At 45.3% G+C, this 19,288-nt stretch overlaps 1 protein-coding gene across 2 annotated transcripts in view; it reads right to left on the bottom strand.

Moving 5' to 3' along the window:
• The window catches only part of LOC147904411 (inner membrane protein PPF-1, chloroplastic-like), a 51,188-nt gene that overhangs the window by 8,245 nt on the left and 23,655 nt on the right, over positions 1–19,288 (bottom strand). For both annotated transcript variants that reach the window (XM_087386304.1, XM_087386308.1), the window contains exons 4-5: positions 7,266–7,326; positions 6,731–6,804 (exon numbers count right to left, since the gene is read on the bottom strand). In XM_087386304.1, coding sequence (XP_087242430.1) covers positions 6,731–6,804; positions 7,266–7,326 — 135 coding nt within the window. The remainder of the gene's footprint in view (positions 1–6,730; positions 6,805–7,265; positions 7,327–19,288) is intronic.

Genomic DNA, 19,288 nt, shown 5'->3' with positions numbered 1-19,288 from the left:
GGTGTTTGGATCTTTGGACCGAAAGTCTACTTACGCTCAAGGTGGAGCATGCGGGCTCTAGCCTAGAGATAGCCAGCAGATAGGAGAAGTACCTTGTGGTAAGATCAGAGGACCACACCATTGGTGGGACTCTCGATCTATCTCTTTTGTATTGTGTCCATAGCTATATTATTTTGGTGGTTTCTCTATCAGGCTGATTCATTGTCTATTGATGAGTCTGCACATCTATTTTATGCACACAAGTTAAGCAGTTAGTGATTCCACACCCCACACCACAGTGTGTGAGCTCCTAGGCAATTCTATCAGTCTTCCGCTGTGCGTACCCTTTGTTGGGTCATTTCTAACACAACCAGCTCCCACCCATATCCAGACACACTTCGACCATGCTCTAGATGCAATGTATATGGGCCACTTGTCAAGCGAGCTACCCACCCCCTCAAAACACTTTGGTTTCGGTGGTCCAGAAATGTTGCCACTAGGTCCTTTCCCACAACTCGCTCTACAGCCCGCTACCCATCTGGGAAGATGCCCCAAAATCCATGGTTTGATGACCAGTGCCAATAGATGAGATTTCATAACATGGCTTGGTATGCACACATATCCAAATGGTTTCGCGGAGAAGGCATATCCCCCCCCTTGAGTACAGCTTAGATGCTCCCGACCACCTGATTCCACCAGATGCGATCAACTATATCACGGTTGGAACTACTCCATCTCCACACATTGCGGACTTGGGGAGAGGATCAGGAGTTCTCCACCAAGATCCGATTCTACTAGGATCATTTCCTTAGAGTATCGGTGGGATGGAGTGATTATCTAACCCTGAACTCGGAGCAAAGACGGGTCTCACATGCCTTGAGGATCACCGATGGGCAGATGCATTTGGTGTACCATCAGTTGAGAATTGAGACAATGAGAGCCACAGGTACACCCAGAGAGCAACGGATTTGTAAACTATGTACCTTGGAGGAGGTGGAGACAGAGGAGCACTTCCTGTGTACTTGCCTTGTATACTATGAGATCCGAGATGATACCATGGCTAATTTTAGGAGGGGCACGGTTTTGGGCCTCTCTCTCGATTGATTCACGTCCATGACCAGGTTTGTGTTGGTCTCTATTTGATGGACATGCAATGACATAGAGAGACCTTGGTGCACTGCATCAAAGAATAGGAGGAGACATAGGCACCTGCGACCGAGCTAGATCGTGCCCAACGACATGTTACATATTTTTACACTTTTGAGTCTGCCCTTGGATATAGCGAGGTTGAGGAGGAGATATATGACATGAGGGTTGATTGGGTCAGTGGGATGAGACGATGACCTAGAGAGACGCAGCCAGAAATGCATAGACGGAGCAGGGCACACACGATGGAGGTCCTACCTATCACATCCCTATTCGGAGGGGATCGTCCGCCGGATACAGAGATCACGGAGACCATGCCCCCCATTGTCGAGAGGGACCACTCGGCAGACACAGATACAAGATATTTTCTCAGCCCATAGGAGAGCCACCTTGGCACCGGGCTACATATTTCAACCTTGAGTCTGAATACTAGTTTTTTGTTGCATTTCTTTTAGCTTAGTGTTTATTACTCTGCAAAGGGCCTTAGCGAGCCCTTTGCTTCAGCCCTTTGTGGCTTGTATGAGTTTTCATTTCCATTTGCTGTACTTTGTCCCATAGGCCCGTGAGGCCTCTCGAGAACATTATACATCTGTGTGTGTGTGTGTGTTTTCTAGGAAAAAAATTTCAAGATTGTAGCAATAGATCCATGGGAATCTATTTCTGAGACAACGTAAAATTCGCACATGGAAGACACAACAATGAAACTCAAAGAGCGCTGGTGCAAATCAATCATAGAAGGGAAGAGTTAGTTCAAATTTTAGGCTTCTACACATGCGCGGGCACACCCACACCCACCCCCCCACCCCCCCACACACACGCGCGCGCTATCAGCAGCAGGAGATCAGAGATGCTGGTTTGCACACACAAAGAGATGGTTTGAGCGACTGGGATTCCAAATGGATAGACTCCCCCCCTTCTAGTATAGCATTGACGCGCCTTTTTCCCTTCTCCTATCTCATGAGGTCAACCAGGTCATTCGCGAAGATCTCTTGCAGCTACACACATTCAGGACTTGGTTGGGACCGAGCGAACTTCCAGTGAAGCTCAGCTTCTACACGAATCATTGTTTAGATATCACAACGGAGGGTTTTATCGACCCACCAGGATATACACAAATCCACCCTCCCTACTCAATAAGGATCTCTATTGGGCAGTTTCAGATCTCTTCACATAGACTTCGCATCAAGAATGGCAGGGCTGAGGGTTTGCCCAGGGAGAGGCACATATGCACATTATGTGACATCCAAGAGATTGAGTCGGAGGAGCATTTCATTTTTGGGTGCCCAGTATACTATGAGATCCAAGGACGCTTCTATTGACTCTTCAGAGATAGTTCTCGGATATTGCCCGCTTTCTCTCCTTTCCAGACCATAGATGCTTAGCCGCCTTCATTCATGAGGCAGTCGGACACCACGAGCATCTACTTCGATCGTGGAGACAGGAGCAGACCTCCTTGATAGACTCTTCTCACAGCTCAATCACAGAGTTCTTCCAGTGAGACCATGCGGGCTTCCACACCACGAGGCCCCGCCATGATATGACACAGAGCCAGCGACATGACAGCTCAGACAAAGGGTGATGCATAGATTACGCTTGGGGATATTTCTTCTTTGTTTAGAGTTGGGGCTCCACCAACAAGAGTCACTTTAAAGTTTAGCTCTTATCAGACGCAGAGCTACAACCAAGAGACGACATAGGACCCGTCCGCGGGCAGCCGCCAACACTCTCTCTCTGACTTTATGCCCTCACTACCTCATCCCCCTCGATGCTCTAATGATGAGGATGTTAGTGTAGGCGATCATCATTCTGACATGACTATGTAGCACTCAGCACTTATCATTTGCATTCTGCATTGGAGTGGATGCTCGTTTAGTAGCTCCACCCACAAGCTTGTTTGTATCAGGATTTTTCAGAGTCTCATAGACCGTCTTTCAAAGACTTTAATAAACTCTTTCTCTCTCTCTCTCTCTCTCTCTCTAAGAAGTGATTGTAGAGGTACACACAAAGGCAAGCAAGACTGATATCCAAGCAGACATCAAGGAACACGAAGCCAAACGAGAGAATGCATTGAAGATCAGCATTGGGGGGCTTCCATAAGGTTGGTCAGCTCAAATATTCAATAATGCACAGAGAAAAATGCACCTTGGTGCTTCTTTCCTTGGCCTGCCCTTACAGCAAGCCAGTAACTTCCTCAAGTATCCACCATGTCAGAATCCAAGTGTAATTCTGAGCTGATGCTCCAGTCAGAACTTCCTTCCCGAGTGGCCAACCCCATCCTTATCTCTCCCGATACAGATGACCTCATCCTCAGCCGTACTGTCTAAGCAAACACAAAGGAATATAGATCCATGGAGCACTGCTCAATGTTTGACATGAACATTGCCACACCCTGGTCCGCATACTAATCTCGGATAAACCACTAAGAAAAGCTCCTCTATTACCACATTTGTGTTATCTTAATATGATTCCTCTTGCTTGGACAGGACTCCTTTTTCTTCTGATCTTCCTTCTTCCTTAGTGACCTATTTGCTGCAAAAGAGGGATTTCATCACCGAGAACTAAGAGGAATTCGCTTGAGTATTAACCCTAAAGAAATTTGGATAAAGCTTTCGTAGGAAAACCTATCACAGACCGGGCTATGATTCATACACCCTATTTAGCCTCTACATTTGATGCATGAAATGTGAGAGATACCATAATGAAGCTTCATGATGGGAGGGCAAAACACCATCACAATCTTCAAATGGACTACCCTACACATGGTTGGAAGGACCTTGGGTTTATGAAATCAGACCTTTAGATGGAAGAACACTTCTGATGTGCCCACCTTGCACTCAATTAGACAATACAGAAACCAGGTCATTAGAGAAGATCTCCCACAGCCACACATCTGCCAGGCTTACATGCATCATTGAGAAGTGCCCTGAGTCAACCCAAGTTTCATCACATAGACTAAGGATCAAGACAAGATAGGGAATTACTCCTCAAAACTAAAACTACTTCTCAATATGTAACTCTTAGAAGATTGAGAACCATGAAGACGGGATAAGGTCACATTTGAATCTACATCTTCTTGACGAAATGGATTTCATTGGCCATCCCAATAGTTAAGGAGCTGCACGCTAGTGCTTGTGATGGGGAACAGCATATAGCCTGTATACATGGGGGATTACGAGGAACTCGTTCCCCATCCAAACTACCTTAACCCCCTAAAACTTCTCTGATACCAATGTAGAAGCCAGTAAACTTCCTTTTAAATCCTACATGTATGTCATGCTAGCTAGTTGAATGCAGAAGCATAACAGAACACCTTTGAGTTGAGAGAAGCACAAGTGCAGAGTGCATATATAATGTGAGTGAAGGCACAAGTACATTTCTATGGGTGCCACTGGCCCATCTGTAGAGTATTTTTCAATAGCTGAGCTATTACAACAGTCAAAAGGCAATCTAATCCTTCCATCGAGATGTAATGTGAGAGAGAAGGCACAAGTGGAGATGCAATGTGAATGAAGATGCAAGTACATTGCTATAGGTGCCACTGGCCCATCTGTAGAGTATTTTGAAATAACTGAGCCAAATGGCTAAATATTACAACAGTCAAAAGACAAACTGCTCCTGCTCTACAGATTCACCTGTCCCATGCAGTATGGATCACCATGGGCCAGCTCAAGACTTCATCCCACAGATTCCAGATTGAGGCAGGTGCCACAAGACATCATAAATAGATGTGAGGCTTTGTAATCTTTGCAACACACAAAAGGTGGAGACAAAGGATCATGTTCTAACGTGATACCCTGGATACTACGAGATCCCGGGAAGGATCATTGTCTTTTCACCCATGAGTGCAGCGACACGGGTAGAGTCATTCATTACCCAAACCAGAGACGCACTCGCTCTTCTTCATAGGAGAAGATGTAGTTTGGAGATGCCCTGACTGTGACACAAACTTCCAGACACACTAAGTCAGCAAGAGACTAGACATAGGCCCAACGAGCACGGTCATGACAAGAGGAATGATTATTTTGTTATTCTCTATGCCTCCACACTTGTTTGCTTTTTGCTATGTAAATTTAGAAAAGCGAATAGTAATCTGAAGCTTTCATGTGCATTTCAAGCACTTGCCCCACTCGAGGTACTGTTCTTGTGGCATCTCGACATCAAGCGGCCTCGCACCACCTTGAGTACACACTACAGAGAGGAGTCACAGACGCCAGTAGCAAATCTCAGATACGTTCCAGAGACACCAAGACTCTCAAGGAGATCCCAATTGGCCCCAACCAGAGCTCAAGCTGCTCATGACTCACACATGACAAAGATACAGGACACACGGCATGACACAACACAATTCACTCCCGACACATGGAGTTTTTCCCTATTTTTTGAAGTAGCTCATTGGAGGTGTGATAGACACCTCTAGACCCCCCGTGGGGGGTGTACTCTCATATTGATTTCAGTTCTTCTTGGTCTCACACTTGGTCTCACAGGCTTTTTGGCCTTCTACAAATATTAATAGACACTTCTTTTTTTTCTTTCTCCTACTCCTGTGAGGCTGCTCTTGCTGAAATGCTTGAGAACGAGAGAGCTATCTCAAATGGGGAAGGCACACCTTGTTTGAATAGGCTTCCCCTCCTCTGATGTGCTGGCTGCTGCTGCATTAGGGCAAACTGCTGGCCCTCCTGGAACCTGACCACCTCTATCCTCCCTATGAAGTGCTGGCGGCTGTGACCTGTTATCACTTTGTACCTACTGACATGGCCTATTGTGAGCCATTCAGATAACAGGAGAGCTGATACGAAATGGAGAAGGCACACCTTGTTGAATAGGCTGCCCTCTGATGAACTGGCTGCTGCTGCATATGGGCAGACTGCTGGCCCTCCAGGAACAGGACCACCTCTATCCTCCCTATGAAATGCTGGCATTGTGATAGCTTCTCTTGGCAGCCCATGAAATGGCTGCTGCTGCTGTTTTGCTAGCCAAGGTATGCCTGCATAGCAGTTGCACCTAGTGTGCTGCCTTGTACCTGCTGCCCTGGCCCATTGCGAGCGAGTCGGATGTTCACGGCAAAGCGTGTCCATGATACTAGCCAGCTTTTAGTAATGGTTCATGCAATGGATAATGGACATGAGACTTACCAATTGAATCTAAGTTTTTGATTTCCAAGTTCTCAATTTATCAGTATTATTGATCATGTACACCTGCATCTAAGCAGGCATTTTATGGTCATGGTGGACTGTGGAAGTAAGCACATACGCTGTTGTTTATAAGTCATGACTATTAAATTCTTCTTCTCAAAAGTTAAATTGCAGTTTTATGTACCTTCATAAGACTAGAAAATATAGAAAAATTCTCTAGTCAACTTCCGAAATGTAGAGTCTTTAACTTTGAAACTGAGCCTGAGGCATTTGAGGGGGTCTCTTTTAGAACATGATCCCATAGAAATCATCTGCATTTATATTTTACCATTATGTTTCCTAGATAATAATTTACACCCACATCTATCGCTTTTCTTATGTTGCTTGTTCAATGTCAAGCAACCAGAGATTTAAATCGAACCTATTGTTCAAATTTCCATCTTTAACATTGATCAAAACTGACAAGCTCTCACCTCATTAGCCACATTAGAAAGTGCTCGATACAAACCGATCCAGACAGGAATGGTTGCCAAAGTGGGCAGGCAACCTGCAGAAACACAAATTTTCAATGTAAGTAAAAAAGGCAGTAATTCTTTAAGGCATTAAAAGTTGTTCATGCATGTAAGTCTGATGTGAGTATGTGTAAACCAGTGCAAGCGCCTACAAGTGTTGTGGGTGTGTCAATGCCTTTGTGTATTGCATGTTCTATTGTGCAAGCTTTGCAACAAACTGACAACTATTAACAAACAGCATTAAAGGAGGAGTGGGCATGAAAGGGCAGATGATAACGATAATGATGGGCAATATAACATCTTAGCAAACACTACTTCTGTGAGACACACACACACACAGAGAAGAGGCACATAACAGCATGCACCCACACACAAGCATATCCTCGGCTTGTTCTATTACGAACAAGATGCATGTCTGTGTGCACACATCATGAGGGTTTAGGGTTTAAGCAAAGACCCCTTTATGAAGGCTGAACAAGGAGTGAATCTCTTTTACCTGCCAATGGATTTACACCAGCTTGTTTGTAAAGTCGGGCTGTCTCTAGTTGTATTCGTTCCTGAAATTCACCAATGAATACGTAAATTACACATCATGTATGTAAGAATCATGTAAAAACAATAATAGAAAGGTCCCTACAAGATCATCCGCAAAGTTGGAGAGGTCGTATATGAGTTGGAGCTACCCCAAGATTCACAATGTTTTCCATGTGTCCTTGCTGAAGCCGCATGTAGGACAGCATGTCCAAGTTCTTCCTGAGCTACCACCTATGGATGAGGAGGGTCACATCCTCTATGCCCCGGAGCGCATCATGGGTTTCAGAGACCATGTGCTCAAAAACAAGAGCCAAAATGCTCACAGAACTGGATGCACATCTCAGCCAATATAGATGTCCCAGAAAGAGTAGGGTTTCAGATACAAAGATTCAGAACATTTAGACTTAACTATTATGCAAAACACAATTTATGCAAACAAGAAAGCAAGGCTATAATGAAAGGATCATAAAGGTTATGGTAGCGAAAGTGGAAAATCAAGGCACATGAGACTCCTTAGCTAGCAAAATCCATGGACACTTCTCCTTGTGTAGATGTGTCCCTCTTCACTAAGGAATGTCTCTCTTCCATAGACTAGAGTGTTTTATAAAAGTTGTGCTTGAGGTCGCGTCGATCAGCCTGGAACCCTCTTTACCTTGCTCCCAAATGGTACACAAGGTGTAAACGATATCTAGTGAGATGTTGCCAAAGGTGGCGGTAGGACAAACCCCTGGCACTCCTAGCTTGTCCTCAGCAACCTCTAACTCTAGATTGTTGAAGTCATCTCCAATAAGGAGTTTACACCAGCAAGCAATTAATAACTTGTAAATAGACGGTCCTGCCTATTGTCCACAAGTGGGAGCATACATTCGAGATCCCAATCCTAAGGTCACCTGCTCTCAAACCCATCCAAACTGATCGCCCCCACCGGCAAGCTCTTCTTGGTAAAAAGCGCATGGATCCAAGGCAATAGTAAGCAAGATACATATTCCTCCAACTGTCCGATAGCAAATCTCTAGGCCTCTCCCTTGCAAAAGGTGCCCAAATCTACGAATATAAGTCTATGAGAACATAAGCTCTAAAAGCATATAAATATCCACCAAGCCCCCACTCAAGCTCTCTACAACTCCAAGCAGAGTATTAGACATTGTAGCTACTACTTGATATGGTCATGGAAGCCATGCACATTCTAGAGGATAAGGTGCTGGTTAACAAGGCGTTTAGATGACTCGAGGCTTGTGGGCAATAATTGAACAAGTGGACTTTGTTGAGGTCTTGGAGGCTAAGTAATCCACTTACGTATGTCAACCGGCTAAAGGCATCACCCATTCCAAACCCACCTTTAGACCCCACTGCATCAAAGTCACAGTTAACACTACTAGCCTACCAGAGAATTGGTTCAATGGTTTGTGAGTGACCCTAGATCTAAGGCATTCTAGCCAGATAACAACTATGAGGCTTCCTAGCCTTGGCCTCTCCTTTGGAGAGCAAGTCTTATCAGCTCCATGCACTCATTCCTCAAGGACCTTGGGAAATCTCTTCTTTGAACCATTTATATATATACCGTTGTAAGACTAAAATATATCCTATCACCAAGCTGTAAATATCCTAAGTCAAAGTATTGAGTTGACCATTTATTTGATCATAATTAAAGAGTTTTCCATTGGTGTTAATTATGGTCAAAGAGTTCCTTTAATGGTCAAAGAATTGACTATGGTCAAAGATTGACTCAAGTCAAGTAAGCCTGATTTCAGAAGGGAGACTTGGTTTATTACCAAGAGGGTTAACTGCGGAGCAAGGGCTTCTTTTATAAGGTTGGGCTCTTGTCAGCCGACTGGCACTACTACATACTGACCCAGTCGGCCAACCTGCTTTTGGCCCAACCTGTCTACAGACTGCCTCCGACCTATATGCACAATGTATGTGCCACTGTTTTCCTCCTGCACCTGGTCCGCCGGCCCGCGCCCTGCTTTGCTGTGCTCCAAATTGTCTCTGCAGACTTCCATACAGGCTATACTACTGCTATATAAACTATGCACTGCTGCATTTGATTGCGTTGCTGTTATTCCGTTGTCCTACTACTGTTGTAGGCTACATTGGGCTGCAGAGCTGCTAGAAAGGCAACCATACCACGGGCTACTATCATGTGCATGGATTGGTATTCGATGTGTACTGGGTACACAAGACTAGCTCAGGTAGCCTGGGGAGGCTTAGAGCTAGGCAGGCTTGATTCTCAGGTTGAGTGGCAAGGATACGAACCAGTTAGAGGTCTTCGCTATTTTTGGCGCTTGGGGCCCGAGTCTATATAAGGGGCCCAGAGGTTCAGTTCTCAGGGAGCCGATGGGAGCAAGTCTTGTTCCCAGGTGCTAGGTCTGATCCTGGATTGAGTCGCGGATATGCGCCCGCATCATAGTGTAGCCCAAGGCCTAGCAACAGATCCCAGGCTTCACAGCGCCACCTGGTGGTATGGGACACCAGGCTGGTTAGGATCTGGTTGGGAGTTCATGCCAGTAGCTCAGTTCGTGGCCCAGAGGGGACATCTTGTGATTCGGGATCGCATCCCGTAGATGTCATGGTTGGGTGGTGAGCAGCCTGCTCAGTTTCCGCACGTTTGGTGTGTTCTTGTGTTTGCTTGCAAATCACAGGTTTCAGGAGTGCCAGGGTCGTGTCAGTTGGTATCAGAGCCATCTCCTGAGATAGGAACTTCTGTTGCGATAATTTTGGACGAATTTTGCTCCACGTATGCCCTAATTTTAAAATTCGTGTTCATGCCTTGCCAGTGTCTGCTGGTTCATCGGTTAAGGGAAGTGGTATTAGATTGGGATAGAAGGAAGAAGAGAGAGAGAGTGCAGGGTGATTTCGTTGCAAGGTGTGATAGGCCGAGAGAGAGGGAAAGAGGTGTAGTTAGGAGGAAGTAGTGAGGTCCGGGTAGAGGCATCAGAAGTGAGTCAGGAGAGAGCGCAGAGTTGGGGTGAACCAGAGGGGATACCGCGCGTCGGTTCGCTGCTCAGGGGTTGTGATGGCAGGTAGAAGGGGAGCGCAGGAAGGTGCGCAGCAGGATAGGGCTAGATCGCAATCTAGGCCAGTTGCTTTTCGAGGGGGCATGGAGGCTTAAAAAAGCACTATCCCTCCGTTTTTGGAGGGTGAGCTTTTGGAAAAGCAGGGCTTTACTACAAGCTTGCTCTCCCATTATTAATTCGGCTAGTTTGTCTTCTCTCCTAGCCTATAGATTGCGCAGACTTCCAGCCCCTCTACACCTTCACGCTCGAGAGCTAGAACACCTTTACGGCTTGCTGCAGCACTTCGTATGGACAGCCAGGAGCGGAATCCCAGGTCCAAGACTCCGAGCTGACTCATCATCTCAGCACAGCCAGCTTACCTTCTCCATCGACTAGCTTTCCCTTCTTCCATCGCCTCCTTCCTGGCCAGCTTTCAGTTCGTTTCTACCTCCTAGCTCTAAGGCCACCTGCTTGCTTCTCTTCTCTAGCCTATCTTCTTTTCAGATCAGATTTCAGTCATGGCTGATTCCGTAGACCCCGGGCTTGCGACGGGAGACCAAGATATGAACTACCATGCAGAGGATGACTAGGGTCTCTACAATGATTTGATTACGAAGACATCCTTCAGTGAATTCACCACTGCTCTTGATGAAAAGTTTGAGCAGGTTAACACGAATCAAACGAGGTTGACACAGCAACTCTAAGGGATTCAATCTACACTCACACTTTTGACTAGCACTGTTCAGGCACTCATGCGTGTGACAGAGTGAAAGGGTCTACATCTCAGTCTCGCTTCAGTGTTAGGTCCGAATATCACTCCAGATCCTTTTCTCGGAGATTAGAAGTCTCGTACCAAGGAGGTTGTTGACACTTGGTTGCACAAGTGGCAAGTACACTTCCAGTATCACCCTTACCCAGATGACAAGAAAATACAGCTTGCAGCAAGGCATATGTCAGGAAAGGCTTTATTGTCGTGGAAGGAACTCTGACCCAAGCCTACAACATGGATAGAATTCGAAGGGGTCTTCAAGAAAGAGTTTCTGAAGGAGGAGGAAGATTATGATATCATAGGCAAGCTTAAAGCCCTCAATATGTCTAAGCTGAATTTGACTTTTGAGGTTTATCTTCAGAGGTTTCGGGATTTGCAAACTAGAGCTACAAAGATAGATCCAGTGACCTTGTTAGGTTTCTTTGTGGATGCTTTTTGCCCGACTCGTACAAGTTACAGATCAAGAACAACAAGTGTACCACTTTGCAAGAGGCCATGAATTATGCGCGCATCTATGATGATACCATGGCCAGCGCAAAGGGCACCACCATTGCTGACACGGGTGGGAAGAACAAGAGGAAGTTCTTCCAGTTTACCACTGGTACCGGGGAGTCGAAGTCTATAGACAACGCCTCAAGAAACATTCGACTCAGGCGAAGAATGGTCGTACCCGTTTCCTTCGTACATTGAAGTTAAAGAAGAAGGATGTTGCTTCATATGCGAGGAGCGGGGCCACACTAGGAATGATTTTCCTAAGCGCAAGAACCAAATGCAAGCGCCGGGGCCGAAGCTCCATGTGGGTCCAGGTACCAAAGCTAAGGGAGCTAATCAAGTTTCGATGACATGTATTTCTATAAATGTCATTATCTGCCCTCTTACTTGTAATTGTACTTTTAATAATTCGTTATTTTGTTCCCATGATCTTTTCCGAGTTTATGAAGAAGTTAGGGACTAAAGAGTTCACATTCTCTTTGACTCGGGCAGCTCTCACAACTTTGTTAATTACAAACTTGCGTAGAAGATGGGCTTGTCCACGATACCTAGCGATCACACCTACGAGGTGCAACTTCCAGCTAGGAAGCAGTTTTGGGATCGCAAGATTGAAGCACTTTCTATCCGGATTCAAGACTACACAGTTGCTCTTACGTGCTATCATGCACTTGGAGCATGTGGACTTGTTAATCGGAATAGAGTGGTTTAAAACCCACGATATTCGGATTGGATAGAAGGAACATACCCTTTCTTTTTTGAATAAGCACACCCAATTTTGTATTCAGTGTGATAATATTCCCTCTTCTCAAGGACCTATTGTATTTGCGATGCAGCTTCGGAATATAATAAGCACTTCTCATTATGATGTGTATCAGTGTGTTTTGATTCTGCTTTCTTCATTTGTTGTTTCTATTAATAACAAAAATGATTTAAGTGTGTTTGAACACCGTGAATTAAGAACGTTGTTGGATGATCTCATAGATGTATTCCTTGCTCAACTACCAGAAGGTTTACCTCCAGAACGGGCAGTAGACCATCGCATAGATTTAGTACCTGGGGCGCAACCTATTAGTGTTCCATTTTATAGGATGAGCCAGCTTGAGGAGGATGAGTTAGCTTCACAGCTACAAGATTATTTGAATATGGGCTATATTCGCCCAAGTAAATCACCTTGGGGGGCACCTGTCCTCTTAAGAAAGAAGAATAAATGATTGAATAAAGTGACAATTAAGAATCGATACCCTCTTCCTCGTTCTGATGATTTGATAGACCGTTTGGCCGGAGCGAAGTATTTCACTAAGATTGATTTGCGTACAGGTTATCACCAAATCCGTATCTATGCTAAACACATAGATAGAACCGCATTCCGAACTAGGTATGGCCACTACGAGTTTCTTGTATTACCTTTTGGTTTGACCAATGCTCCTGCTACCTTCCACAAATGATGAACGATTTGTTCCGAGATTTTTTGGGCAAATTTGTTGTCGTGTTCTTAGATGACATCTTGGTATATAGCCGAATGCTAGAGGATCACATTGGACACCTCCGGATTGTCTTAGTTATACTAAGACATCATAAGCTTTATGCCAAGATGAGTAAATGTGACTTCTTTATGAAGGAGATCATTTACTTAGGACACAAGATTTCTTCAAAAGGTATTAGTATTGATCTGGATCGTATTCAGAAGGTTTTGGAATGGCCTATCCCTCAGACTGTGAAACAACTTCGTCCTTTCCTAGGATTCACGAATTTTCTACGGAAGTCTATGCGTGATTATTCACACATCATGGCACCTCTGACCAACATATTGAAAGGTCGTGAACGCAGGTCTACCCAGCCGATCTCTTGGAATGCTGCATCGAAGAAGACTTTTGAAACCTTGAAGTTAACTATCAAGGAAGCACCCGTTCTTGCATTACCCGATCCTACTCGGCCTTATGTTTTAGAGGCTGATGCGAGTGATTTGCGATTGGGGCAGATTTATTCCAAGAGGGCAGACCTGTAGCTTTTGAGAGTAAGAAGCTCGACGACACCCAATATTGTTGGCCCACACTAGAAAAAGAACTCTATGCGGTTGTGTATGCTCTGAAGGTTTGTAGACACTACTTGTATGGTTCGAAGTTTCTTGTATTGACCGATTACCGGTCAATCAAGTATGTGTGTGATGGGTTTGAATTGAGGGGACGAAAGGCTAGATGGGCAGAGTTAATGCAAGATTTTGATTTTGAAATACGTTATCGAAAGGGTTCGCTGAATAGTGTGGCGGATGCCTTAAGTCGAGTCAAGTTTGTAAATGCTATGTCATTTACGAAAATATCCTCAGATCTATTTCAATCCTTGAGAGGGCTTTGCGCAACTGATAGTCATTTCAGTTCTTATTGGCAGAAAGTCCAGGATGGGAGCTCCATGGTTGACCAGGACTCGGGGATTGTGCCACCTATGGTACAGGTGGCGGGAGGTCAGTGGATGATTAGGAACAGCTTGCTGTTCCGGAATGGAAAGATATGTGTGCCAGATGTTTCAGATCTTCGATCCAAGATTCTCTAGGAGTGTCATGATGCTCCTAGTGCTGGACACCCAGTTATACATCGGACTTTGTCTGTTGTGAAGCATACCTTTTATTGGCCTAAGATGTGTGCATTTATTGAAACCTATGTGGTAGGTTGCCGGGTTAGTCAGGTTACTAAGGCTGAACGCCTTAGAAGCGCGGGTTTATTACAGCCATTGCAAATCCCAGGTAATAAATGGGAAAGTATTTCCGTGGATTTTATTACCGGTTTGCTTGGAACGCGCAAGGGTGATGACTCATAGTGGACCGTCTGACAAAAATGGCTAGATTCTTACCTACTAGAACTATTTCACCTGTTCAGCTAGCTCACGAGTTTGTGGACCACTTGTTTAAGCTATATGGTTTGCCGTCTGACATAGTCAGCGATAGGTACTCAAAGTTTACAAGTAACTTCTGGACACTTGTTTTTGAGAAGTTAGAAACTACTCTAAGTATGAGTTCCTCAGATCAATCTGATGGTAGTACAGAGAAGGTCAACCAATTGGTTGAAGATATGCTTCGGGCATATGTTTCTAAGAGACAGTCTTCATGGGAAGATTATCTACCTATGATAGAATTTGCTTATAACAGTGCAAAGCATTCAAGTATTGGTTACAGTCATTGTATGCTTATGTACGGGTTCCAACCTAAGTCACCATTTATGATTTGATTAAAGGGAATCCAAAATGATGCTGCAAAGACATTCTTGCAAGACATGCAAGAAATGCTGCAGTTTGCCAAGAAGTCTATTAGAAGTGCCCAAGATCGTGACATATTTTATGCTAATAGACATCATTCACCTAGAGAGTTCTCTGAAGGAACGATGGTATATTTACATATTCCCAAGGAATCCAAGAGCCTTAGTATTGGTTTGGTTCCGAAGTTATCCCCCAGATACTGTGGTCCGTTCAAGGTTATTAAAAGAATTGGACCAGTTGCATATAGACTAGAATTGCCTCCTGATGTTAAAGTACATCCAGTATTTCATGTCAATAGACTAAAAGAGTTACTGGGTACGGATGATCAACTTGTTTCTCCTCAAGAAATAATAGAAGTTACAGATTTGACTTTTATTCCACACGAACCTGAGAGTATTCTTGAATTTCGTGAAAGACAGATTCATAATAGAACTATCACGGAATACAAGATCAAGTGGAAGGATCGTGTTGAGGAGGATGCAACATGGGAGACATTACAGAACCTCCAGAGGACATTCCCGAGTTTTTTTAGCGAACTCAAGAGTCGGTTCTTAAAGGAGGGGAAGTATGTCATGTGCACGGATTGGTACCCGATGTGTACTAAGTACACAAGACTAGCTCAGGTAGCCTGGGGAGGCTTAGAGCTGGCAGGCTTGATTCTCGGGTTGAGTGACAAGGGTACAAACCAGTTAGAGGTCTTCGCTACTTTTGGCGCTTGGGGCCCGAGTCTATATAAGGGGCCCAAAGGTTCAGTTCTCAGGGAGCCGATGGGAGCAAGTCTCGTTCCCAGGTGCTAGGTGTGATCCTGGATTGAGTCGTGGACGCACGCCTACATCATAGCGTAGCCCAAGACCCAGCAGCAGATCCTAGGCTTCACAGCGCCACTTGGTGGTATGGGACACCAGGCTGGTTAGGATCTGGTTGGGAGTTCGTGCCAGTAGCTCAGCTCATGGCTCGGAGGGGACATCTCCTGATTCGGGATCGCATCCCGTAGATGTCATGGTTGGGTGGTGAGCAGCCTACTCAGTTTCCTCACGTTTGGTGGGGGAAAGGTCTTTAATACATCTCCATGTCTATCCTTCTCTTCACATTAAACATAGGAGGTTTCAAATCCTTGAAAACATTGGCTCTCTCAAATTGGTTTCAAAGCAAGTCCTTGAGAAACGAGCACGCATGGAGAATATCGATTTCCTCCCTAGGATAATATAACTTATTGCTTAGAACCATTAGGGTATCCATGGACTTCTACATCAGATCCATTGTCTATTCATGGACCACCATGCTTCATTTTTCCTACCTTTGACTACCTGGGTTCCTCGTATTGATAATCTTTCATTACAATTCTCAAGGACTGGCACTTGTAGGAGCTAAGCCTTGAATGGCCCACATGACTTCTGTGCAAGGCATCCACCTCTCAACCAGGCTACCAACCTGGTCAAATGTCATTGCTCTTCCCAAAACACATATCCACTTGCTTGGAAAGTTCATTTATTGCATATCTTCATTTTCTGAAACTTCAAGTTCTTTAAATTAGGATGCTTGCCAAAAGAATGCATATGTTTTCCTACTGTCCAATTAGATACTACTTGGCTAGGGTCTAGCATTTGAGGGTGGGAGGGCGGATCTCCATCGAAGGAGGGGTTAGGGGCATTAGTGTCCCACAAGTTGAGAGATGTATCTGTTTATGAGAAATGTAAAGACCACACCCCACCTGAGTACCCAAACAAGGGACAAATCGAATGCATAGAATGTACACCGACCCAACAACTATTAAAGAGAATGTTTGCAGTAGCCTTGGGTGTGGACCTGGGAACATGAATGGTAAAAGAGATGCAAGAGATGACAAACTAATAGGCCTAATATGGTATGTGAGAAGTCCAACCAAACTCAAACTAATCATAGACTAGCCCTTTGAGTAGAACTAACTACCAAAAGTAAAAACAGAAGTCAAAGTCTTCAGTGGCATTACTCGCCCCCACCGTGGCTGTTTGTCCACACTCAGATGATTATGCCCTGAGAGGCTTGTAATTTTTTATATTCTGTTATCACGGGCTGTATCCGTTTTGTGATTACAGCCCGCTGGCCTTTAGGTCTTCTTGTACTCTCGTTTTCAAGCAATATAACTAGCACTACTTTTTGCGGAAAAAAAAAAAAACAGAAGTCGAATTGGAGTAGTATTGATCACCCAATTTCAGTATGCTGACATGACTGATGATGCGGCATGATGACTTTGGCATGCTAACATGGCATGATGATGTGGCATGGTGTGGCATGTTGACACGGTAGGCTAAGGTGGCATACTGAAGTTGCAGCCATAACATGTGGCACAGGACACATGGTAAGCGCATGAGGGGGCACAAGGCACATGGCAGCCTGTGGGGACATGTGGAGGGCCATGCAGGAGCCATGGTATCACTTGTCATTGCACAAACTCCAGCCCCATGCAGCCTACCAGATTCCAGGGGGTCAGTCTACCATGCCAAAATGAGCACAATTTGCAACGTTGGAAGCTACATCTGTAAAAGAAACATTATCCCCCCTTCATTTTGCGCACACTTTCAACCCTTGATAGTGCAGCAGCAGCAGTCCTGCAACAGCACGTCTGCAGCAGCAGCAGCCCCTATGACAGCACCTCCACAACAGCAGCTACTTCTCCTCCTTTTTGCTGCAGCCTCTCTCTCTGCAGAAAATACTTCTACATCAGCTCCTCTTGCAGCGTCTCTCTCTGCAGAACTCCTACAGCGGCTCCTCCTGCAGCCTCTTTCTTTGCAGAACCAATTCCTACAGTGCAGCTTCTTACAGCTCCTTTTCCACACAGCCCTGCTGGTGCAAGTCCTCCTGCAGTTCCACCTCCACATAGCCCTGCAACAGTCCATGACGTCCTGCTCCCACTGTTGATGCAGCTCTCACCCTATGCAATGCTACTCCCTAACGACGACTATACTTAAACTTCGAGGACTTAACCTTGTTTAAACATAGTTTTTGAAGTTTGGAGCTCGGAGAAGACTGCAATAGATGCAATAGCAGTCTGGAGCAGAGAAGACCCTGTAAGGACAGGCAACATGGGCTATCGGGACCCTGTCATAGGTCAGAAGACAGCCCTGGCGATCTGCACATCTTACAGGCGCAGTCTGGAGCAGGCAGGCAGGAAACCATAGCAGACAGGCATAGACTACAGGGCTGCGGCACCATAATTGGACAGACGTCTGTCTGCAAAACTAGGTCGGCCAATCTGCAGACTTCTAGGGCATTCCATGCAGGGAGGTCCAAAAACACCTGCAGCAGGTCCTCACATCAGCAGCAAGGAGGACAGGAATCAAGGAAGACTTGCGCCTCACCATGGCTGCAGACAGAAGCAGCAAGAAGTTCAAGGATCATGGACCATTCGCTGTCCACAGAAGTAGCAAGGAAGCGTGTTTGCAGGGCATCACTACGTAGGCCCACTGAAGCTCTAGGAGAGCACACAGGCTCAGTGTGTTTTGAAAGTGCCAAAAGGAGGTAGGAGAACAGCTTTGTAGTGACAGGGGTTCCACATTACGCGGCACCTTGCTGCTTTATGGTGGCACACTGTGCATGCCTTTGTCCAAGGTTTTGTCCATCTTTGGGTCAATATATTAACTCTCTTGAGCATAGTTTAATAACTGTCTGCATCTCTCTCTATGCACTTGTACTGATTAAGGAAAGGAGTAAGATTTGAATAGCATTGTGTGGTTTCGGGGCATATGCTTTCATAGTCTTCCACTGCAGAGAGTGTTGAGTGTAGCAAGCAGCCTCCACTTTTGTTTTCTAACACGGTATCAGAGCTCTGAGGTAGACTCTTAAGTGTTGGATGAGAACCTTTAGAAGGAGATCTCCATTCAAGCTTGTAGAGATCGACTTCTATGTCTTAAGGACAGGTACCCTTGCGAGAAGGAGCAGATCAAGATTCAGACATGTGCACTCCTCCTAAGCCCTTCACTTCCTCGTCATGGCTGCTAGACTGGCAACTGCCCATGCCACGCTTTGGGGAGTTGGGTGAGCTCGACAGAAGCAACTACCCTCTCTGGAAGATGACGACTCGGAGCTGATTTGAGAGGTTACGATGGCAGTGGAGCTAAGACCACAAGGTATTGTGAGATGTAGACACCCTAGCATAATTATTGGCATGACTACAGACTAAGTCCTCCCTCACATCCAAGTAGTTGCAACAGCGTTTTCAGCATGGACCATGCTGAAGGATATGTATGAGATCAACAACAAGACCAGAATCCTCGACCTAGAAACTAAACTCTTCAACATGAGGATGGAGAAGGGGGGCACAATGGAGGATCACACCACCAAAGTGAAGATGGTGAGGGATCAATTGTCAGTAGTCGGTCAGCAGCCAGATTCGACACGGATCGCTAGGCTTTTGCTCAGCATGGTCCCCACCGAAGAGTTATAAAAGGTTTGTAATGACCGTGGTTGCAGGACAACAGTCGGCATCCGTTACTGCCTTTGCTT

The sequence above is a fragment of the Dipteris shenzhenensis genome, chromosome 2 (assembly GCF_047967505.1).
Source record: "Dipteris shenzhenensis isolate YYH24624 ecotype China chromosome 2, Dip_SZ_1.0, whole genome shotgun sequence".
NCBI classification, from domain to species: Eukaryota; Viridiplantae; Streptophyta; class Polypodiopsida; order Gleicheniales; family Dipteridaceae; genus Dipteris; species Dipteris shenzhenensis.
This window is presented reverse-complemented; position numbering and strand designations above follow the sequence as displayed.